The sequence below is a fragment of the Haemorhous mexicanus genome, chromosome 4 (assembly GCF_027477595.1).
Source record: "Haemorhous mexicanus isolate bHaeMex1 chromosome 4, bHaeMex1.pri, whole genome shotgun sequence".
NCBI classification, from domain to species: domain Eukaryota; kingdom Metazoa; phylum Chordata; class Aves; order Passeriformes; family Fringillidae; genus Haemorhous; species Haemorhous mexicanus.
Window position 1 is genome coordinate 61695279 of NC_082344.1, and position 24340 is coordinate 61719618.

At 39.7% G+C, this 24340-nt stretch overlaps 1 protein-coding gene and 1 long non-coding RNA gene across 9 annotated transcripts in view; one reads left to right on the forward strand and one right to left on the reverse strand.

The window, feature by feature from the left end:
• The window catches only part of LOC132326949 (uncharacterized), a 29115-nt gene extending 12130 nt beyond the window's left edge, over nucleotides 1–16985 (reverse strand). The window contains exons 1-2 of the long non-coding RNA XR_009486384.1: nucleotides 15234–16985; nucleotides 14353–14614 (exon numbers count right to left, since the gene is read on the reverse strand). This is a non-coding gene — a long non-coding RNA (uncharacterized LOC132326949). The remainder of the gene's footprint in view (nucleotides 1–14352; nucleotides 14615–15233) is intronic.
• Nucleotides 16986–17052: 67 nt separating this feature from the next.
• The window catches only part of LCORL (ligand dependent nuclear receptor corepressor like), an 82176-nt gene continuing 74888 nt past the window's right edge, over nucleotides 17053–24340 (forward strand). For 2 of the 8 annotated variants that reach the window (XM_059845093.1, XM_059845092.1), the window contains exon 1: nucleotides 17053–17247. In XM_059845093.1, coding sequence (XP_059701076.1) covers nucleotides 17100–17247 — 148 coding nt within the window. In that variant the 5' untranslated portion in view covers nucleotides 17053–17099. The remainder of the gene's footprint in view (nucleotides 17248–24340) is intronic. The other 6 variants (XM_059845096.1, XM_059845095.1, XM_059845097.1 and 3 more) reach the window with 4 other exon arrangements.

The window sequence follows — 24340 nt, forward strand, 5'->3', positions numbered from 1 at the left end:
GCTGTGATATAATTATTGTGACATTTTGGGATGTTTTTAACATCCTGAATTAAATATTCTGACATCCCACAGAGCACTTCATGAAAACAGTCAAACTGTATTCAAGTCATTAGGAGTCTACAGTTGTCCTTTAATATTAAAATTATTTTTGACACAAAAAATGCAGATAAAATTAAAGTGCTTAACAGTTTATATCGTATGTCAGTTTTCATCTTTAAAATTTTAAAATGTTATTTCCATATAATGAGCAACTGTGGAGCTTAAAATATCACATTAATTTGTATTTTATTTTCCTTTTTTTAAAGTAGCTTTAAAGAATGTTACTAAGAAATCCTATCTACAAAGCTTAGTTTTTGGTGAATTTTCATAGCATAATATCACACAAGTATTTTAAAGAATAAAACAAATCATTTCTTCTGATTATTTTTCATAATAGCTGTGAAATACTGCACATCTTTAAAAATTTTTTTACTTGCCACAAAATAGTTCATGACAGAACATAAAATGCTTTGACTTTCAGATCAGACTTCAATACTGCAAACATTAATTATTTAATGGGTTAAACAATGAGAATTACGTGTAAAATAAAATGTTGCGAATTAGTTTCCAACAATGCACGAGAATCCTTAAGAATAAGATAAAGGTACATAACAAACAAACAGCCATTACCCATCTTGTTTTTTTCAACCCTGTTTGCAAATGGTTGAGAAGCTTCCTGGTATGTGCTAGGACAGCATAGGAGAGGTTTTGGGAGCCACAGAGCCAAAAAGGTCAGCTCAACACAGCCCTCCAGTCCAGCCCCTCTGTCTCTACCAACACTGCTACAAAAATGTGTAATCTCACCAGGGATAGAAAGGGAACTCGGGAGACTGAGGAATGGGGGGTACTGCACACTGGCAATCTCCAGATTGCACCTGGTCCCCAAACTCTCATATGCAGCCTTCTGCACAGCACTGTACTGAACTGCACTACAGTCACACTGGAAAACCAGGCATAAACTGCCACTTAAATTACACAGGTGAGAGAATGGCTCTAAAGACACAAATTGCACAAGTAAATGTTTTAATATATACCTAATGTTTCATTTATACTTACCACTGATTCCCCAAAAACTCAAATGAAATCCTCAATTCATATTCTCACATTTTAAGGAAAAAATAATTTTTTTTTTATCTTAATGGCAAATTTAGCTAGTGTAGAATTCATTTAAATTTTGAAAGGTTGCTTGTATTTTCCTGATACAGTTTTAAAAGAAATGCATCTCTGTAACATTGAAGTAATATCCCACAAGTTTTAAATGTAAATGTGCATGTTTTAACTAAAAATATATTGGGCTACTGAGTGACCAAGGTCCATGCGAGATGCATGGAAAGACTTTATAGTTTGTGTGGAAAGACAGTAATTGGTAGAGAACCAGAACAGAAACTAGAAGTGAAGTAGCAACTGTAAGCAATACTATGCTGGCATCAATGTGATAGCAAGAATATGGGAAGTGAAGTTCTTTCTGTTTCTTAGGCAAAATACAGAAAAAAATCCTCTAAATCAGTTATCTGATATAAGTGATGAAGATGGCAGTATTACTGAGCACAGTGTGTGCAAAATTAATGTTCATTGTAACTTAAGCCAGAACCTGGAGAGAGCGATAGCGGAGATACAACCAAGGGACAAATTTGCAGCAAGGATGTTATTTATATGTATACAATTGCCTGTCTCTTCTGAGTTATCACTTACTTGAGTGATTACTTATATTCTTCATATTTTTCTGATGATTCATATTGACTTGAGTATCCCCTAGTGGACTTACTACAATAAAATTCACTGAAACAATCACTATTAGATGATCAAAATCTTCAATAACCTAGCTGGCATTTAATGCTGACACATTGTCCACACATCAGGTTTCTATGCAGGCTTGAGTCTTTTTCTGGTCAAATCACATCTTCACTTTTTATATGTCTTCAGAACAATTTCAATGAGTTAATTACAATTCCAAATAGCAGATGTGGAGTTTAAAAATCATAGGGTTTGCACCAACAGGATAACTGAGCAAATACCCTGTTAACTTAAGTGAAACTGGCAAAGCTAAAGAACCAAGAAATTAGAGATTAATAATAACATGGTTAAAATTAAGCCCACAAAAACTGTGTTTACATTTATAGCCAGGAGCAGATCACTACTGGTCTTAGTCTTATATTGAATCACTTTCCAATATAAGACATGAAATTCAATGAGACCAAGTTTAAGGTCCTGCACCTGGGTCAGGGCAACCCCCAGAACAAACACAGCTTGGCAGGAGAATGGATTGAGAGCAGCCTGAGGAGGAAGACTTGGGGGTGTTGGCTGATGAGAAGCTCAACATGAACCAGCAATGTCCACTCACAGCCCAGAAAGCCAACAGCATCCTGAGCTGCATCAAAAGCAGCATGGCCAGCAGAGCCAAAGCGCTATAAAACGCCAGATTCAAGACTTTGAAAGTATTTTCTTAAAATTTTATGGGATTTTTTTAATTGCAGGAATCTCTAATAAATATTTCTGTGTTTGTATGTTGAAAGATACTAAAAGACTATCTCCTCACTTTGTTAGAAAATAAGCACCCATTTACCAAAAAACCTTAGTGCTCTAATCACTGAATTCATTACTTGCTCTGAGATAGTATGGAGCTACTGTCATGTATTTACTCTACATAGTTCTTCAAAGAGTCAAAGATCAAAGTCCTGAGTAAAAGAATGCTCATATTTCAACACCATCAGCAAGGTATTGCTATTAATAAGTTGGATCATTATCTTTACTGAAGGAATATTATATTACATGAGCATTTTAGTTCAAAGATTACTGTTCTCAAGCATGTTTCCCACCCACTGCCACCTACAATGCTACACTTCACATCATGGCATCATGGAACTGGTGGAGTCTAAAATCTGCATGCTTTTCAGATAAAAATAAGGTAGAAGATATGTACCAGAAGAGTGTGTAATAGTGTCCACTCCTGGCCAGACATCTAGGCCAGGGGACAGATTACTGCAAGTCCAAAGAAAACCTCAAAAAAATATAACTAACACAAACTTAAGACACAATCACCAGTGCAAAACTCTACAGGTTCAGAGAGGAAACTCTCTTGCTGAAATGAACATAGATAGCCCTTCTGTCCAGAAAAATGCTATAGGAATTCTGATGTTCAAAAATGCAAACCATTTAAACCCAAGATTTTTTAAAAGAAATCATAAAAACTTCGGTGAATGAAACAGATGGCAGGAAGTTTCTCTCTTCTTATGAGGTATATAATAATTTAGCGGAACACCAAATGCTCCATTGCCAATGGTTCACCTTCTAACTCTGTGGGTTTCCCCAAAATATCCAGTGATAAGCCATCATTGAGACTTAAGCTTCCAGGTTATCTCTGCCAAATCCTTCTTGGCAATGCACCTTCACCTCTTAAGTAAAAAAAACTCAACAAGGTGATCCAGACTCCACTCTTTGTTCAACTGCAGGGATTTAAACCTTTCTCCCTCAGAAATACCTATAGCCATGAGCCTCTGGATGATTTGGGGGAGAACGTGCCCTCTCTCCATATTGCTGACACTGTGACATCATGCAGAAAGGAATTTGTCATAAATTGGATTGGAAAGGGAGAGCCCAACTTTAACTTCTTGATTGAGACATTTCTGTTAAAGACAGGAATACTCAATAAGAATCTGCAGGTTGTTGTAGCTGCCATTACAAAAAGTCATTTAGAAAACACTACAACTGTATTTTCTGAAGGGCCTAATCCTGCAGTAAGTATTAGGTATGCTCTATTGGAATACCTCCAGATGAAGCTGCTTACAGGATTTGGTAGCGAAATGGTTCTCAGATTGCTGCCAGACAAAGGCAGAACATATGAAAACTCCAAGCAGGACATGCACAAAAACAGGTATCTGGACACTTTTACACATCAAAAGGAAAAGAAGAAAAGGAAGACAAGTGAATCTAGAAAGAAACAGCTACTAACAAAGGTCTTTTGGGATCATACTTTAGGCTTCATAAGCCCTTTATCTGAGCTACTACAAAATTCCTCTGATTTTGAGGTCTAGTAGAACTCTCCCTCCAAAAGGAATAGCAGTATACTGGGAAAATGGAGTAGACAAACGAAGAAAGCGTATGTACTGCAAGCTGCATAACCCATCAGGCTTTACCAAGGCAGTTTGAGCACTGGAAGGCAGTTAGTGAACTCACCCCAGTGCCAGGCAGCTGTGCTTACAGACCATTTCCAGCCCCTGAGCATGGGCCTTTTGGGCTGGCAAAGATAGCACTGCACTCTCTGCGATCAGCAAGCCTAGCATGAAACCAGTGCAGGAAAGAACTTTTGGTATGCACTTAAGTTCAGAATTAGGAAAGTGGGTAAGTGAATGTTTGAAGTTAATCAGCTACTTAAGTGCTTTCCTGAATTAGAGCCATACATTGGTATAACTGATAACTATATCTTTACATAGACTCCATTTTATAATTCTACACAGAAGCAGGGAAAGAAAGTATTCATGTTAAAGGAAATGAAATGAAGCTGAGTAAATTTTATTCCTGCTAATTTTGTTAGCATTTTTCAGTGCTGCCACACCAGTTGGAACTTAATTTAGAAATCTATTTGATTTTTGTAATTTGAGATAGATATGTTTCTTAGCAATAGCCTATTTATACAAAAACATTTCATTTCCCTTTTGCTTTTTGTTTTCCTTCATATTATAACAATTTGTACCATTTCTTACCTCTATTGCTAAACAGATACGGTTGTTAGGTTTGCAGTAATTCCAACCATAATTGTGCAGCGTATATGTTTCCTGTCCCTCACCCCAGTGAGAGGCTTTCTGAGTAAATATTTACAAGGATATAATTTCAGTGCAGTTTAATTAAAATGTTGATTTCCAAAGAACTGTAAATACATACAGCTGATATTATTAAAGTATATTTAAAAATAATAATAAATAAGAAAACATGAGCTAGAATTAGTAGAATCCTAGTGCTCATTATAAACAACTGGATATTTATTTCTGAAACTGATCATTCAGCATAGATGGAATGTTCTATGTTCACCGAATTCATACAAAAATACTTCCACACCGTTGTGTTTACTAAACATTCTCCAAAATGTCATAAGAAGTGGAAACAACATCATTAGCTGTTCTGAAAAACTCCCAGGTTTCTATAAATATAGTTTGCTCTGCTCACACCAGAACTGGGACAGATGTAGTTACAACGGCTACAGAATGAGCAAGGGCACCTACTAATCCATAGTTTGATCTTTGCTCTCTAAAAATTTTTGTTCAGGTTGTTAAGTACTCACTGCAGTTCATTTCAGGGGAGAGAGCTATCTCTATGCCTGTTATATTGCAAGTTTCCTATCACACTTTTCTCCAGAAAAAAAAACATACCCTCAGTCTCATAGCCTCAGTCTTGCATAGTTTAAACAAAGCTTTACTTAACATTCGCCTTGGAAGAAGTGACAAAAATGGGTAAAGGATGACAAAAAACCCCAAATATTTTGCAGATATAGAGCTGAGTAATGAAATAAGAACACAAAGATATTTATTTTTTATCTGCAGTTAAGTAAGCTATGATGGAATTATTGGAAGAGTAAGCACTTGTCCACAAAAATATTCCAGCAGGACCAAGGCTTTAAGCAACTCAAAAAAACCCCCACCCAAATTCAGCCATTAGCTCAGTTTCCCCTTTTCTTAAAGTCACCCAAAAATATGACAAATCTATAGTACCTAAAAAGTGGAACAAACTATATTTGTAACAAGTGTAAATTCAGAAATATTGAGTCATATTTAAAAAACAGTCTGAGAACAAATCTGTCCCCTACCTGCTAAGCCCCTAGAGGCTACAAGCTTCCTTGAAGTTAGTTTTTCTTACTCAGAAATTCCCCAAACTAAATACAGTCTGTACAAATGCCTCAACAAAGAAAAATTCTATTTCCTCTAAGACTACTAATGCTACTGCAACTTAACCCTCATTCTTTTACAAATTTGTTTCCTGTAGAAATTCACTGTGCTCTCTTCCTCAGATGCTTTCTCACCCTCCTAAAAAGGCGAGAGTTTTCCACATCAAATACTAAAGAAATCACTTTATTAAAATAATCCTATTATTTCACACCAAGACCTTCTCCCATGTGAATATGGTAAACTGCTCCCAGGGGAATTTCCCCCTTCTGCCTATGGACTTCACCTGAGCAGAGTGCAACACCCAGAGCAGTAGAGAGAGGCAGCTGTTCTCTCTGCATCCAGTCATTGATTTATGAACAAAGAATACCATAGAGTAAGCTGTGTACAAAAGTTCAATTGACTATCATAATAGGCCTGGTTCTAGCTCTCAGCTTGGGTAATCAGGTTAGATAAAAATAGTCTTTGTGTTCTATTTTCTAATCGCATCTCTTTTAGAAGAAAGGAAAGAAAAGGAAACAGATATTGATTATAGCTGTATTGGCTTCATCTGGGGTAATTTTTTTTTTCTAATGGCTGGTATGGGGCTAGGTTTTGGATTTGTTCTGAACATAGGGTTGATAATGTAGAGATGTTTTTGTCATTGATCGCTGAATCCGCCACAAGCCCTAATTTAGGGAGTGATAAGCTTGTGTTTTGCATTTCTCAACTCTTGTACTGGGTAATTTTTGAATATATTTTCCTTTGCTCTGATTCTTTTGAAGTTGGCATATTACAGAGGTTTTTTTTTATTCTGTTTTGGGGTTGCTTCTTTGTTTTGTTGCTTGCTGGTTTTTTTTTTAATAATAAATCTGCTGAAATTGCCTAAAGCCCATGGTATGTGCTGGAGATAGGAGCATTAGAGGCAAGAGAGCAGATCTTCAAAAAACCTTTTCATTAACTCCAGGATCCCCACTTCTCCTCAGTGAAAGATGCAAGAGGACCAGATCACTTAATATTTTGAGGAAAGAAGATTTACAGGCCATCATTTATTAAGCAAGTTATAGCAAATTAAAAGAAAGCTCTCTAAAATGAAATTTCAAGAAGCTTATGGACCTTAGAGTTTGTACACCCTGTTCCCAGAGGATTCCCTTACAATCACTTCCTCTAGCCACTTTTGCCTATTGCTTATACAAAGAAGATGTATTTCTTCTCAAAGGGCAGTAGGAAAAACTGTCATAATGACCCTTTCTTTGCAAACTTTTGCTGCACTGGTAAGGCCCCACTCACCCATGTCTAATTTTTTTCATATTTATAAGAAGGCATGTGAAGCAAAAAAATATGTAAGAATTTTTACTTCAGTTTTCATCCTGAGCTTTGCTTGCATGACAAGGAATTGCTACTGGGTTTTGTATGTGTACATAGGGATATATATGTGTATGTCTTTATATGTATATGTTGTTTTGCTTCTGAAAGACAAATATCTGCTGCAGGTGATCTGGAATCTGCATGGAATTTAACTGTTTCTTCACCTTTAAGGTGTTTTTATTGTTTTCTATGTCACAAACTGGCATTTTAAGGAAGCATAGTGCTTCTGAAGGATTTGGTTTACATGCATTTCTCTGCTCCATGGCATGTTATTGCTTGGCTGAATACCTCTGTAACTAAGAAGAAATATCTTTCCAGATGATCGAAAGGGTGACCATTTTCCCACTGTTTCCCAACAATCTCCACCACTGTTTAAGTTTCTATCTTTAGATAAACCTACTTCCTCATTTTCTCTGCTCTGGTCAGAGCACAGATGTGCTTCCCAGAGTAAATACTTGCTGTGGATGGTATAGCCAATTGCCATGTTGGATAGTACAGCTGAACATCATATACTGTATGAAGTATACTGTGAAGTGCAGAAGAGAAAAGCAAAATCAAATAGCTGAATAGGTGCCTGGCCTGTTTGGTGACCAGCTGTATATCCATGCATGGTCTTATCATGAGGGCTAATCTGAGTACAAGTTTCTGCTTCGTTTGTTTCTCCAGCTTGCTTTTTTTCATGCCTTCCCCTTGGCTTTTGTCCTCTACTGTGTGTATACTTATCATCTCATCCTAGATATGGTTCTATTACCTATTACATAAGTAACAGCAGCATTATTTTATTAGCAAGCTCCAAGGTTTCAGTTCTAGTGAAACAAATAAAATGTATACCAAATAATATATGCTGAAAAGAATGGTGATAGAAGTTGTATAATATTGAACACTTAATGATGAACTCTCTTCCTGTTGAGATATCCTTGGACAACATTGATTTGTCACATGCTGTGTAAGACTGTTTATGACAACTTTGATCAGAAGTACTCAAATTTAAGAAACAATCAGGCCACAGATGGCAGTTAAGCTAGTCTTTGACTAAATTAATTGGTTTCATAATTGGGTACACATGGAGCTCTTTAAACATTAATCACAGTCCTCTTAGATATCTTTAACAAGAGAAAGTATGACTGTTCTAACCAAATGCTTTGTGAAGCTGAAAATAACCAGGAAGTGTTGTCCTAGGAAAAAAAAGCCCCAAACCTCAGAATGCTCGATTGTATTTATTTCTGTAGAGATAAGAAACAGCAAGATGAGAATTTGCATGTGTGGTTAAATTTAAGAAACATTTTGTAACTGCACGGAGGTAGGAGACTTGTTACTGTTATCCTATCACTGGGCACAGAATTTAAAATTGCTTTGGATTTTAAAAGCTCATGCAATTTCTACAATTAGTTTTCTGTTAAATCTCTTCCAGTTTCACTGTAGATACAATAATGAAAGACGCCAGAGCCCACTTAAATTATCAGCAACAAATGCTGTTGGCTTAAGACATTCTGAGCATTTCCCTTGACTCTCTAGTCTGGTGGAGTATCTCACTAAATTCTATATTAAGGCAGCAACACCTGACTGATGAATGTTGAGAAAAAGCTGTTTGTGAGAATGCATAAAAGGCTAAGAATATGAGAAATAATCTTAATAGGAAGGGCTTATTACAAGGGTATGAAAAGTACTCACTATGAAACCTTGTCAGCCAAATCTGATGAAGTGACGGTACAGCCTTGGCTTGTAAAAATATTTCTGTAATATTTAAGTGGTTAATTTTAATTTTTAACAGTAAAACTCTACAGTTAAGACAGAGTTTCTACCTTAAAGAACAAAACATTGCCAGCTCTAACACTAGCATTACAAATTTTGTTGTTTGTTTAAGCCCAAGATGCTAGGACCAGAAGACAGGGGCCTCTTGGCTTTCCTTTGACAGACACTGTAAACATTTTAGTGCAGAAGAGGTTGAAAACATACCTCGATTCAACCCTAAGCAGAGAGGCAAGAAAATAAAATGCAAAATGGAATGTAATAGACTAGAGAGAATGGATGGCGAAGGAATAGATCTGAATCACTATGGCATTGGGCCCAAACTTAAAGGAGAGTGATTCCAGCATTGCTTTGAAGTGCTGCACACCAGCTTCTCAGCCAACTTGTTCTGCACTGTGGGGAGGAATTGCCAGGGAATATAGATGTCTAGCTGTGAAAACATCCTTCATGGCAAATTGTGGGAAATTAAACACATTTTAAACAAGAGGAGGAAAAGGAAGAAACCCTCAAAATGTTTGGGTTTTATGAGGAAGTTGCCTTGCCTAAGACAGAGAAGGAAAGGATTACATCTTTTTGCATCTCAGTCCATGAATACTTGAAATGAAAAGGCTTTTTCAAGGATGACCAAATTATGGGAAACAACAACAGAAACATCACACTTTTTCTCATGATGATCTGCAGTAGATCATCTCTACTGTCTCCTTTTCTCAGCAGGAATCCAATGAGGAGCTGTTCAGTTTGTCATATTCAGCCTACCGTGACTTCATTTTTTTTATTAGCTGAGGGAATTACTTAATGTAGTCCTAAAAAGGAATACTTAATATGAATCTATACTTGTTCTGTTACTTTGTTTGAATTAGCCTAATACAAAAACAGTCTTTAAAATTAATGCGAAAAGGGTAAATGGAAGAAAATAATAATAATAAACTGATTGAGATATAACATGAATGAAAAAAAATTCCATGTTCAATTTTAAAATCTCAGTATGAAAAAAGGGAAAATAAGAGAACATCCTGATTATGTTGAATTAACTGCCTTTACAAAAAAAATTTGTTATTTTCAGTACATCTGCAGCACTACTGAGATTGATTATAACCACATGAAAAGATACTTATCGAGAACCAGCAGACAAAAATCCAAATATTTCAAGAATGCTGTTATGCGAAGAAATATAAGGTCACAGCAAACTAAACCCCACAAGACTGATCTAGCTACTGAAAGAGATGCATTACAGTAATAACCTTTTTTTTTCACCTCATTTTGGATTTGAGAAGTCATGGTAGTCTCCCTGTTTTGCTAAAAGGAGAGTGAATTTCATACACAGTATTCCTTCTTTTCTTTTTCTTCTACTTTTTTTTTCAATTCAAGAAGTTTACCTTGTAAATGCAGATAGAGAATGGGTAGGAAAAGAGGGATCAGTGGGGGATTCAGAATATAGCTTAAACCACATGCAATTCAGCTAAAAGTAAGGCTATACATAAAATTGATAGGATGAAGCCTAAAGATGTAATAAAAATAGTCGTTCTAAATCAATCCATTAATAGTTCTACTTCAAGAGGTGATAATTTTGCAAGTGGTATTACAGGAAATAAACTGCTTTACCCAAGTGACGACCACTCGGGGTGGATGCTGGTTAGGTTAGTTATAAAATTGCAGCCTATTCTGTAAACTGCAGCTGGAAAGAGGCACAAAGCACTCCAAAACATGAATTTCTGCAGTAAAGTCAAAAACATGCTACAGGCATACACCTTCCTCATCACTGACTCACACTCCTGGGGAGATGGTAGAGACCTAGGAGGTGATACCCTATGCTCTGCTTCCTGGGCAATGGCTCTCATGGAGCAGCCAGCTTGAGAACGGGGTGTTGCTTACGCAATCCTTCATTTTTATTGCAATCCTTCAGGGGGAAGGAACCACCTCCTGTGATGCTCCACACATGCTGTATCTTGTCACATGCTCTGTTGGTTTAACCTCCATACAGGAAAACCCACCCAGTGTGACATTCCATACAAAGAAGGGTAGGTTTTGGGGAAAAAACTTATTTTTTAAATAATTCTTCTTTCTTAAATAATAATTGAGGTGTAGTCTGCAACAGAAGTAGCAGTCCCTGTCTTACTTAGCTTTAGCAAGTTCTTAGCTACTGTAATTGTAAAAGTCATTCATGAAGTCATAAACAGTTCTTTGTCTTTACAATTATACCATAAGTTTGGATTACCAGGGCATTCTCTGATGGCTGGCTCAGTATTTCATGTCCATCTCTAATATTAAGCTGCAATTAGTGATCTATTCTCTCTGGATTTAATAGCAGTATATTTTCAGCTGCAGAGTTGCTCTGGTGAAGGCATACTTAAATTACTTGGCCACATGGGAAACTTTAGAGAGAGTGACTGACGTTACTCGGCTGTGTGGAACATAGGATAATGGTTTAAATGGAAGGAAAACCAGCCATATTTGATAGATAGTGCTATGGAGACATCACTTGGAGTATATATCTGATTTTACCTTCCCTCCAAATTTAATTTTAATAGTCAAATAATGACATGTTAAAACAGCAGTCCAATCTACAGGAATTTGTTATTTTCTGGCATTTCAAGCTGACTGCTTTCACTAACACACCTTTCTCTGCCAGACTAGTACTGAAACAAGATGTATCATCCTCATAAGAACACTCTGAGAATAAGAAATGTTTTACAATAGTACCAAACAAAAGTTTCTCTTCTACTTGTTTTGTATAATATAACATCATGGAGTCTTTCATATAGTTGCATATTAATATTTTATTTCACCTTACAAGCCTGCACTGTTTAAAGTCCCTTTTTTTTGACCTTGCTGACTGCCTTGAGGAAAGATTCTATAAAGTAACATGATTTTACTATGATCAAGTGAGCTCAGCTCACCATAAAAGTTCTCTGATTGTTTTTCTAGCTCTAAGAGTTTGTCTAAATACAATGCAGCCTCCATATATGCATTCTCTTGTGTAGCAGAACATGCATGTGATGAGACCATGGCCCTTTGGCCCCTGTACCACCAGATCCTTAGTCTCTAAACAATAACAATAAACAAAGACCTGAAAATAACCTATGAAAACTTCACTGTATATTCTAAAATGCTATATAATGGAGAGCTCTATTCATGTTTTATTTACCCAAATAAAACCAAGTGCATCTATTTTATAAACATTTACTGTAGAGTTTCATTATAATGTTTGCTTGCTACAAAAATGGCAAGTTTGATATATGGAAGTGACATCTCTATTTAACTAAAATAGCTGATATAAGTAAACAGGACATGAAGAATATTGGTGTTCTTGAAAGCCTGCCTGCTTTTCACTAAGCTAATTAGATGATGTGATAAGAGCACATCCGCTCAGATACAAACTTTGTTTTTTGGTTGCCCTAAACCAGTACACCTACTTAGATGCTCACAGATTTAAAAGCACTACTGCTAGACCACAATAATCATATTCCCATTTTTTACCTTCCTATCCAAAGGACAAAGATGTTTGTAAAAAATAGTCATCTGCCTGAAATACTCATGCTTCATGTACTAAGAATTAGGTCAATAACAGCAACAAAAACACAGTCAGTGGAATCAGCTAATGCCAATGAGAATCACAAAAGCAGACCCTGTAATAAGGAGACAGCAGTATTTTTAATTGTATATTCTACTGAAATACACAGTCTTTGAACACCAAATATATATCCTGAGATATACCCCATATGTGATTTGGGGATTTTCCTGTGCAGGGCCAGGAGCTGGACTCAAAGATCCACATGGATCTCTTCCAACTCACGATATTCTACATACCCTGAAATTTCAGGTGTAAAGAGGTAATTTCTTTCTTCATCTGTAAGATATTTGATATTAAATTATAGTCTATCCACTCATCACCATTTGTAAATTATTTTGAATTTTAAATGAGCCTAGAGATCTAAAAGATGTAAACCTGGAATGCTTACAAATCATACTTCTTCCTGGTGATCCAAAAACGAATGAGGAGACCTGAAATTGCCTGACCCTTCAGCTCTGTTAAAAAGCTCATTCTTCCACTTGTATGTGAATCGGAAACATTTCCAATTGTTCCTATTAGAGTTTCTTCTTTCATTTTCCCTTCATTTCCCTTCATTTTCATTTAGAACTAATGACAGTGCAAATAAATGTTTGGAGTTTAACTTTCAAGACTCACAGGGCCCCTAACCCAAATATCAGCAACATCTGGATTATGAACATATTTTTGTGTATCTTCACACTGATTGAGGTTGTCATGAAAATTCAAAGTCTAAACTACTAGATTAGGGATAATCTTTTTATCTGGGCTGTGCTGCTTGCCACCACAGACATGGAAGTGATAAATAATGGGCTGGCCCCTCTCTCACAGCATTCTTGCTATACTGCTCTACAGATGCTGGTACAGCTGCCTCTGCTGAGGAAAAAGAATGATCATGTCAGTGTTTGTGGTGAAATACCCTCTAATGCCATTATTTCTACCCCCCCTATTTTCTGTTGTAGTATATCTTTCAAGTATCAATGATTATCTGCAATATTCATTCATAAAGCTATCACACAATTCATCCTTTAACCCTTTCTGTTTTACCAAGACACTGACAATTTCAAGGTTTACTAATTGCATTCATGTGAGAGAGGAGCTCACCACTGATTGCATCTGCAGAAGGCTTGCTACAAGGTTTTGACTGTTCAAGTTAGACTCTCTTAGTTACACTTCATCACTGCCCCCAGTTTCCATAAAGCAGCCAAAGAGCCACGAAAAGTTGTCTGTAAAGGAGTAAATTTCACCTTTGGGGATTAATTATAAATAGGTTTTTGGTAATGAACAATTTTGCAATGTTTTAATAAGATAGTTAAATCTCCCCAATATGTTCAAAAAATAATTCAAAATGTCAGATTTTGATGGGGTTGTGGTATCAAACAGTAAGCATCTCTGAGTATTTTAATTTCTCTTTACCACCAAATTAATATGAGATTAAACAGGAAGAATAGCAGTAATAATTCTTGTATCTTCAAAAAAACTGTACTGGATTTTGTCTCCAGAGCCATTTCTAAGTAACTGGCACTCTGATCCCATAAAAGTTAGCTAGGACAGGCAGCTGAAATTAACTAAATTGAAACTACCCCTCACTGCTTCAGCTTCTGCCCTCAATCAGCCTTGGAGTTTTGATCCAACCCTTGTTCAGAAAACTGGAAATGTTTCTATAAAATCAAATGCAAATCCACATAAGAAGTAATCTCTTGGCTGGAAAGTAATTTTCATAGAGAAGAAAAACCAGTACTATTAATGTAAAAAGAACATCCCTGAAGGTTTGATGAAGCAGAATCCTTGGCTTACCTGGCTCAGTTTCGTTTGGAAAAATAAAACATCTCCAAGGGAGGGAATGGTCCAAAGCTGGTCTCTACAGCATATCTGATTTCTAGGCAGTATTTTCAGAAGGAGTAAGAGTTCAAAAACGAGACAACTACAAAAATTCATTTGGAAATGCTTTCTTTCTCCTTTTCTTCTCCTCTCTGAAATCTGCCCACCAAGGTTTTCAGTTTTGTTACTTTTTCCTTTCATGCCTGGAGAAGTCTTTTAAGCAGGAGAAACCTTGAAGCTGAAACAAAAATTTCACAAAATGAGAGGGGGATGTAGTTCCTTTCCTATTCATTATTTAATCGTAGAAATCTCAAAATAAAACCCTTCAGATGTGGGACATTTGTGTCCCTATGAAACTGATTCACATCACATAAACTCGGGAATTCAGTTAAATACCATTCATTTAAAATTCTGTGTTGAATTCACTAAGCTCAATTACCTGCTTTACAGAATTGACAAAGTTTATTTTTTATGAAATTTCTTTACAAAAAATTATGTGATCTGCCATCTGTTCCCAAAGTTTTGTTTGTTCTGGTAGAAGCTGAACTGAACTTCAGAGACCTCTATCAGCAATCCCTGAATGTGTCCCTCACCCATAAAAAAGAACATCTTTATGAAGTTCAGAAGGAAATATCCATCAGGTAAGGTTTGCAGTAGAAGCCAGTTCATGCAAGATTTGTTTTTAACCAGTCTTATGGCAAAAAAAAATAAAACCAAAAAACAACAGCAACAAAAAAATCCAAAACAAAACAAAACAAAAACAGGAAGGAAGGAAGGATGCTATTAGTTTGAAACTTTTGAGTTATCCAAATAAGGTTACATTTTACTTTGTGTGGGTTTTGTCTTCTCTGAGTTACCTTGGGTTTTGCCATTTCTTTGAGGTAAGACTGAAAACTTTTGCTGCTGTTTGGAAGGCCAGTATGAGACCCAACAGATCTGAGGTGAAGAAGGAAACTCATAAGTTGCTGCTTATTTGTTGCTGGCTGCCATGATGAAAAGTTAGAGGAAGCAACAGGCTACCTTTACGCCTGCACTTCCAGTCTTGTCATTCTCCTGACAGGCTCCACTAAAAGGTGGTCAGTGCTCCACTCCTACATAGCCTTGCTTCTTACAATCCGCACAGATCTATAGAGGGTTGAATGAGTGAGAAATAATTTCCCCTTCATTGTTCAAACTTGAAGTTCTTCTGCAGTTTTGACACAGTATTGCTGCTGTTAACTTTGCTCATTCTCTAGAACAAAAAGAAAATTGGGTATAGATAGAGTGATTTGATTCTTTCCAGCCTCGCACCTTCAACCCATATAGGGAAGTAAGGGAAGAAACAATGGTGCCTTGTCTTTTCTATGACCTTATTCAATCCTGTTTTCTATTTCAACCTCCAAATAGGCACAGAAAATGTAATTTCTTGCTGAAGTGACACTGCTTACAAAGACTGGTATGAGAAGGAGAACATGGGGGAGGAGGGGGCACTCAAAGAGGAACCAGAATCTGAGAAAACTGCAGATCTTGATTCTTCTGTCTAGGGAATTAAAGACTGCTAATTGTTCTCTTGCAAGACATGGGTAGCGATTGTCACGTTAGACTGCTGCGGAGGGATATGTGTCTTGTGCTGGAGGCTCAACACGAGGGTGGCTGCGCGAAGCAGCACAACCGCCGGTCCAAGTTGCTGTCAAGTGCTCCAAGTAATCCAATCTGACGTTTGTGTGTTAACTTTCTTGCAGTCACCTTAATCTGACTTCAGTTTGTAGGTTGATAGTAAGCCTTCTCAGGCGTGATCCCAGATACCGAACTAATTTGGTTCCTAGTTTTCACGGTGGTCTTTTCCAAAGGGGTGGTGGAAGATAACGCTGTGTGAAGCCAGGGAGCAAACCTCCGTGTCCGGCTCTACATGACTGACACCCCCATAAAAACTGGACTGAAAGCAAAGTCGTTGAAAACAGACTGCTGAACCGGGCAGCAGTTCTCAGAGAACTTTGAAAATCTCCCTACGGAGTGAATCTGGCCAGCTGGCTCGTAAGGCACAGCGCTGTGTGACAGCAGCGTCCTGTGATGGTGGCAGGGCCGGGGAGGGGAGCGAGCTGGCCGCAGCCCCGGAGCAGGTGTGGGCTGGAAGGGGCTGGAAGAGGCACCTGAGCCAGGAGCCCCGCTTCAAGGAGCGCCCAGGACAGACGTGGGAAGGCGAGAACCGCGTCGGTTTTTGAGGTGTTCTGAGCCCGGCACTGTGAGGCGCGGGGCTGTGGAGCCGCTAGCAGGGCCGGCTGTGCTGCCCACCCGAGGAGAAACCTCGGGGGCGGTGCCGCTCCCCTTCCTCACGAACTACAGCTCCCGACGTGCCTTGCTGCCGCCTGCCCTGGCCGGGCCAGAGCAGGTGGCGCGCTGCCCTGCGGGAGCTGTAGGCCGGGGGAAATCGATGGGCAGCGGAACAGTGGCGGGCAGGGAAGGGTTTTCGGTTCTCGGCCCGGTTCTCGGCCCGGCCCGTGGTCTGCGGGGGAGAACCGGGCCCCGGGCAGGGAGGGCGGCGGGGCGGGGGAACCGTGGGGAGCGGGGACGCGCGTCAGTCACCCCGCCAGGCGGCGCGCGCGCTCCCACGCCGGATGCTGAGGGGGAGAAGGGGGTGCGCGGGCGCGCGCTCGACGAGGCAAAGGGGGGTGGGGGGGGGGAGGGAGAGGAGCCGGGGGAGCGCGCGCTCGTATGTAAATGAGCGGGCGTGAGGTCAGAGGCAGATGGAAAAGGGAACAGAAGGAATGGCCGCCGCGGCTCCCGCTCCTCCTGCCGCCGCCTCCCAGTGCCGGAGCCCCCGCTGCACGGCGGAGCGAAGGGGAGTCCGCCGAGAACTCGACTCCTGGCGGCACCGGCTCATGCACTGTGTGGGTAAGAGAGGGGGCGGCGGCGGCGTGTCCCGGCTGCAGCAGGGGGGACCGAGGGGCGGGGGACGGGGCGGCGAGCGGGGTCTGAGAGGGGAACGGGCAGCGGGGCGGGCGAGGCTCTCCGAGCCCAGATCTGTTCAGTGGGCGGAGGGGGGGGGGAGCGGAGATGGAGGAGCAGCTCCAGCGGCTTTCTTGGAGGGTGGGAGCGGAGACGGGGTCTGTAAGGGAGAGCGAAGGTCCTAAGCCGCCTCCGGGCACCGGAGGGTGGGTGTTACGGCTTTGCCTGGGGCCGCCGGCTCCCTCCCGTCATCGCCGACCGAGACCCATTCTCGGCTCGGGTCCTTTTGTCTTGGCTTCTCGTCGTTCGCGCGGTGAGCGCCGGTGGCTGCCCCCCTCCTCTCCTCCTCCATCGCCAGTGCCTGGGGGGCGGAGGGGGGAAGGGAGCCCGCCTCTGTGTGTGTATCTGTGTGTGCGTGCGCCTTTAAGAGGGAGCCGCTCCTGCACTGACGGTTGGGATTTGAAGTTTTCCCTCCCCCTGGAAGTTGTCATGGCGACGGCAGCTCTCCCCCCTCCCGCCCCCGGGGCTGCCCCGGTGGCTCTCGTGCCGGGAGGTTTCCCGGGTCACGTGACTCCCCCGCGCGTGTCCGGCTGGCGGGGGCGCGCGGGCACCGGCGGCGTTCCCGCCTGGAGGAGCCCCGGACCGGGGCTGCTCCCGCTGCGCTCCGCCCGGGCAAATGCTGCCGCCCCTCTCGGCCCCGTCCCTGTAAGCGCTGGCATTCGGCACGTGTGCCGCCTCGGGGCGGCGGGCGCTTCGGTTGGGATTTTTTGTTTATTTGTTTTGTGGAGGTGGTGTGTGAGCGCTGAGGCCAGGAACTGCCTATTTGTATTGTTTCAACAGTCGTTTCCCTTCTTGGGAAAATAGAATCCTTGATCTTCAAGTAGAGTGTTAGAGTCAGTGCCGATCCTCCCCGATGGCTGAGCGGGGAAACACATCTAGTGTGGCTGGGAGGGAGAGCAGCACTTCATTCAGTGTTTCTGCCGGCACTTGAGGCAAGAGCAGAGTAAGAAGTGAATACCTAACAAGCTGGCATACCTGTATTTACAGGCAATTAGTACTAATCCACTATCCGTGGATTTTTAACATTTTTCAGTAACCTGATAACTGCCTGTTACACGCAAGCTTCTTGATCTTGCTGTGTTGCCGCAAGAGCCCTTGTAAACACCTGTTATAACACCTGTAAATATGTGAGCGTGTCTGTGTATGCTTGCAGTGTCTTTTTATTTCTCCAAGTTAAAGTACTGTTTAGAAAATAGTTTTTTCCAAGCACTTCTACACTATATAACGCTTCTAATAGAAAGAATGCAGTTTAATTAGAATATACAGGAGACCCAGTTTATTTGCATAGATGCTGTGATAAGGTAGTAAATCTGAGGATGGATATTTCTCACTAGTGGCACTTTCTGTGGTTGCCTGTTATTTAATGGCATTTCACTTAAAAATTTAAACTGAAATCCAGAAGTCTGCTTGACAGTGGATGACTGAAGGAGTCTTCTGGTGTTAATTGTATATTGTCAGATGTGTTTGAGAAACAGTTGCACAGCACAACCTACACTGAGAAGTGTAAGAAATATAAGAAGTTGAGTCCTCTACTGGGCAGATCTCCTGGGTTTAGGGAACTTCTTCAGAGTTGCCTTTGGGGTTGGCCTTTCTCTGAGAATTGCAAAGTGCAGAACTGTCATATAATTACTTACATAGTGCAATTACTGATTGCACTATGGTTGTGCTTCACATTCAGCTTTGTCTTATTTGGAATAAAAGTTAAGGGTATGATTTCTTTGTATGTTCATGATCAGAATTTCAGTTAAAAGAAAGGAACCCTGAGATTATTAGCAACTGCTGAGGAGAAAGGACATAGGTTATGGTTTAATAGTTAGTCAAGAGCTATCTCAGTTAAGAACTGTTACCTGGCAGGCCTGTTGAGCAGCCCTTATCAGAGAGAGAGTGTAAACAAAGTGGCAAGAAAGTGAGTAGTCAGGATAATGGAGGTAGAGTATGATTAACAGGTTTGGGCTGAGGGGTTTTTGTGTGGGTTTTTTTTCCTTTTATTCCTTTGAAATTCTGTTGCATTCAATTCTGTAAAATAACCTCCTACAATAGCTTAAAAATAACTTAAGGTAAAAATGGTTCATTTTTCTCACTTCCCAAAGCATTCCTAAGGGTTTGAAGAGTCTAACAAAGTTAGTGTTACCTGGAAGGTCTGAACAATGTCTGGGTTGATGGCCGAAATGGCAGCATGGTGGAGGAGTGTGAGTTTGATGGATTTGGCACTCTTCTAAAGAATCATGTTTGTAGTAAAGTGAGAAAAATAATATGGTAAGGCAGTAGTCCCCCAGTTTTTGAACTTTTTGGATGAACAACTGTATTTTGATGTCTTGTGTCATTTACTGTATTGATACTAAATTTGATATTGGCATTTCTGTAGTATAATTAATTGAACACTGAAATAATTTATCTGTCAAGGATTCCTCATCTACTTTCTTTATGGAAGTGAAAACTGAGCCAGAGGTAACACCTCCAAGACAGTGGTTGAGCATTGTTCATATTTACAATGGGGAGACTGAAATAATATTCAGTGGAGGGCTAGTGATGGTTAGGGACTTCTGCTTGAAGGGCTCACTTGCTGAATTGTTCATTGGTCAAAGCCTGGTTGCAGATTTAGCTCTAAAGCCCATGCATATATGTAAAAGCTTGGGGTCTGCCAGCCTGATATGTTAATTTGTGACCTGCAGAATATGATTTAAAGCCTCATGTCAAAATGTTCAAACACTTAAAGAATTTGAAAAGCAAAACAGTGATAAAATTTCACTGACATTACTGAAAATTTCTTTGTTTGGTATCTAAACATACTTGAAAGTACGAAAGACTCCACATGGTAAATGAATGCAATATATTAACGGAAATTTGCAATAGGTGTTCAGTACAAAATGTCTGTTCAGCTGGAAATCCTTGTGTGTGTTATGTTGAGCACTGACATTCCTAAGATGCTTAGACTTGTGCTTGTTGGGTGTTCCTAACTCTTGCATGACTCGATCAGAGTTCAAAACTAGATATTCTTAAAAAGCACCTGGAGATCTCAATTCTGTTGTGTCCTTACAGCTGTATAGTATGTGCTGACAAGTATTGCTTATACTTATCAACAGTGCTCGCTGGTGTGTTTTGGCTTAGGTACAGTCTTTGTGGCATAACTAACACAAAATACCCTAATTGTAAATTGTGTGTTTATAGAAAAGTGCCAGAAAGCTCAGGGTTGAAGTACCTGAGTTGGCCAGTAACTGAATTCTGTGGTGGTTTAAATTGCAAGGTATTTTATAGAGGTGAGTATCACAAGGATTAAAAAGTGCTCTCTGATGCTCTTTGATTAGAACTTTGTCATGTGAATTGATTAATTCTATTCCATTGGATTGGGAGGCTTTGACAGTATGGACCTGTAAGTCTAGCTCTGTGATCAGCCTTAAAAAACAGGATTTATACAGGTTTTTCAAGCAGTAATTGATCCCACTGCCCACTTTCACTTGAACTTCATAGGTAGAGTGTTGGCAAGTACTTTCAGTTCCCATTACTTTCACAATTAGGCACAGAAAAGAGACCAAGTAATGGCTGGGATGCAAGAAAGGTTCAAGCACAGGGTTGGGCTTTTTGCTGTGTTATCACAGTAGTCTGTGAGTGAGGTTTGGAGTAGTAATATGGGGCTTTTTAATGGAAAGTGCCAGGTAATTCCAACCATGGATGTTAGAATCTTGCTAGGACCCTGCAGTGTATTGTAAAAATACAACAGTGTCTAATTAAAACTTTCATTTTCAGTGAAAGATTTAAATATTATTGCTACTTTTTCTAAAAAAATAAAATACATGGCTATTTGGGGGAAGGGCAGAAGTTTTACTGTTCCTCTGCTGCAGCTCAAGGGCACACATTTGACAGGAAATAGCCTTGGTATTACTTTCTTATGAAAACTGAAATTTGATCAAAGTGAAAATCCATTTTTTTATGTCTGTGAAATCTAGAATACAAATACTCCTTTACCCTTGGTAGTTTTTTCTGCCTTTTTTTCTTCAAAACTAGGATACATTACTGCATCTAATTCTGTTTTGATAGATCTAGACTTTCAGATTTTATTTTGTTTTAGTATTTGAACTTCTGCTCCAGCTTACTATTTTTGAACAAGCTGTCTCAAAAGTGTGTTTTCCAAGGGGAGGAATTCCCCCCAAACAAAAGATTTATAGCTGCTTCATTTGGTGGTATCCCCACACTTGCAACACTCCTGCAATAAATACCTCATATCTTTATTCCCACAATATGCAGCAGTGTTCTCACTTTCCATGTTGATGTAAGTACTTTGCAGCAGGATAGTGTCACTTTTTCTTTTTTGTAATACTGCCATGGTTTTAGGTGATTTTTCTATGGTTGCCATTGTAGTAGTGGGAGAACCAGCTATTTTACTGTATTTATCTGTGATGTTCTTATGTATCTACTAATGATAGTTATGGTGGCTCAGTGCTCTGTCACCTGTCAGGCCACTAACAGATGGCATGCAACAGTGACTTCAGTATGATACCTGCTTTGAACTCTTTTGCTTCCTTGGCACTCCAGCACCTTTAAACAGCCAAGCCTGCTATGGCCATAGTGCCATCACCCAATATGATGGGCAGTAATACCGGTGTGAGGTGTTCCTGTGGATTTGTTGTGCTTTGAGCTGTGGCCTGAAACCCTTGGTGTGATTCCAGCATGAAGATCAAGGAAGTAATCTCCCATTTACTGCAAATATGAGAAGATGAACAGGAATTCAATCTAGATCTCAGTCACAGCACAGGTTCACAGGCAGTTTTTAATGCAGTGAGGGAAGATGGTATCATGTAAGGGAATAGCTCAAACTAGTATTACAGAGTCAGGTGTGTAAGTGGGCACTAGCGTTGGACACGTATTGTGAACCACTGTTAAAGAAAGCAATAAAGTGCCATTTTGCATTTTCAAGTCCCATGGAACTATTACTAGAATGGAGTAATTGCAATTCCGACTACATGTTCATGCCTTTTGGATGCTTGCATCAGCACTCATTTCACCCCTATCTGATCTGTTTTAACTCAGTATGTGGTCAGCTGGCTGTTGGAGAGTTGGGGGTTTGCAAAAAAAAAAAAAAATCTGATGGCTCCTGCTGCTAGCACAAGGATAGGGATGGGCCTTTGCAACAGAAGCAGCAATGGGTAATAACAGAAAGGAGCATTGGATTTGTTTAGCTGACAGGAATGGAACACAGTCCTAAACTCCTAAACAATTTCCCTTGAACAAAACAGGTTAACAAAAGAGGGGAAAATGGTCAGTGTGTGTGTATATAGGTCATTGTAAGTTTTGGATGTTGCTGTAGTGTATATACTGAATTAACTGTCTTTAGACTGAAGTAAGAGAAAACACATGGGGTTTGTTTTGTGTTGGACTACCTTTGTTTCAAATTTGCAGTGTTAAATCAGCTTCTTTTCTCTGTCCTCTCACAATCCATTTCAACTCATCAGCTTTTCTCTCAGAAAGAAGTAATTGCCCACTGATGTCATGTGTTTTATCTCATGATTGACTTTTGAGAGAAATGTCTGTGTGGTGAAAACAGCGCAAGAAAAGTTAGATTAATGATACCCAGATATTTAGTTGAAAAGGCAGAGACGGGAAGTTCTGTATATTTAGCTGTAGATGCAGTACTAGTTCACTGATCCCTTGAGAACCCGCAATTTTAAGGATCTGTGGAGCATAATTTTTATGAAAGATGAAACTGTTCCTGCTACATAGACTAATCCATGGATTGTGTGGCATGCATGCAGTGCTTGGTTTGAATTCTTTGCACATGGAGCAGAAGAAATGTGTTGCTGGGCATGCAAGCAGATGCAGATACACATATCTTCAGTAGTGTTGAAAAAACCTGTGATTGTTTTTGGTGTTCCCTATGTCTAGATACTGGTATGTGGAAGCAGTTCAATTTTTAAGTGTTCCAGGAACTACTGTAATCTTTGTCAGTGTTTCTAGGCATAGCTTGAACTTTCTTATTGTATGTTCTTATATGGTAGCTGTTTACTTTATATGTGCTGATAGAGAGCTGAGAAATTTAAACTCTGATTTTCTACTTTATAGACACTGAGAATTTCCTAAGCTGGAACTTGTGTAAACCAAAACCATGGAGTGCAAATAAAGTCACTGCAACTCCCTCTCAGTTCTTCCCTTGATTTGGCATTTAGTAACTGTGCACTCTAATGCTTGAGGTTGGTAACTTTCAGGGAATTTTTGTTTTTGTTGATGCATGACACAGTATTGTTGGTTTTTTTTTTGAACTCACTGTACCTACCTTCATGATTTATGTTGACTGGTATGAGCAGTCATTTATTAAACAATTCAACAAATTAGACTGTAAAACTAATCTAGCTTAACACTAACCTAGAAAACAGGAGGAGAAACGTGGCAGGAGGAAGAAGAGGAAAGAAAAGGTCAGATCTAGTTTAACTTGGATCAGTTTTCCAATCAGGTTTACAGTGTACCTGTTTTTTTCCCCTGAGTTAACTGTAAGTAGCTTTACTGGGGAGAACAAGGCTTCTGATTTTTAGCAACTGCTTATTTTAGCAACATTTTTGGGTGTTTGAAGTGTGTAAGTTGGCTGGAGAGTGTTCCTAACCAACAAGACTGTTGATGAGAGAGAATATAGTACCACTAACAATAAGATCTTTCCACTTGTTCTCCCTTCATAGTAAAACTTGTCTGGTGTAACAGTGAACTGCCCTTCTGTTTTAAGTTAGCCTGGGAAGCCTACTGTAAATTTTTTTGTTGTTGTTGCTCTGGGTTGGTTTTCTGTTAGTTGGGTCTCCTGTACTGCCTTGCTATATGAGGAAAGTAATAATAGGCATGTGTTCTGCTGGTCAGTTACCAGATCAGGGTATGCTGTTGAGGAGCTGTATTCCAGCTACTCTCAAATAGCTGCGGCTTGTACTGCCTACAGCTAAACCAGGAAAAATTAGTACTTCTTTTCCACCCTTGCCTGTTTTATTTTTCAGCTACATTATTTGGG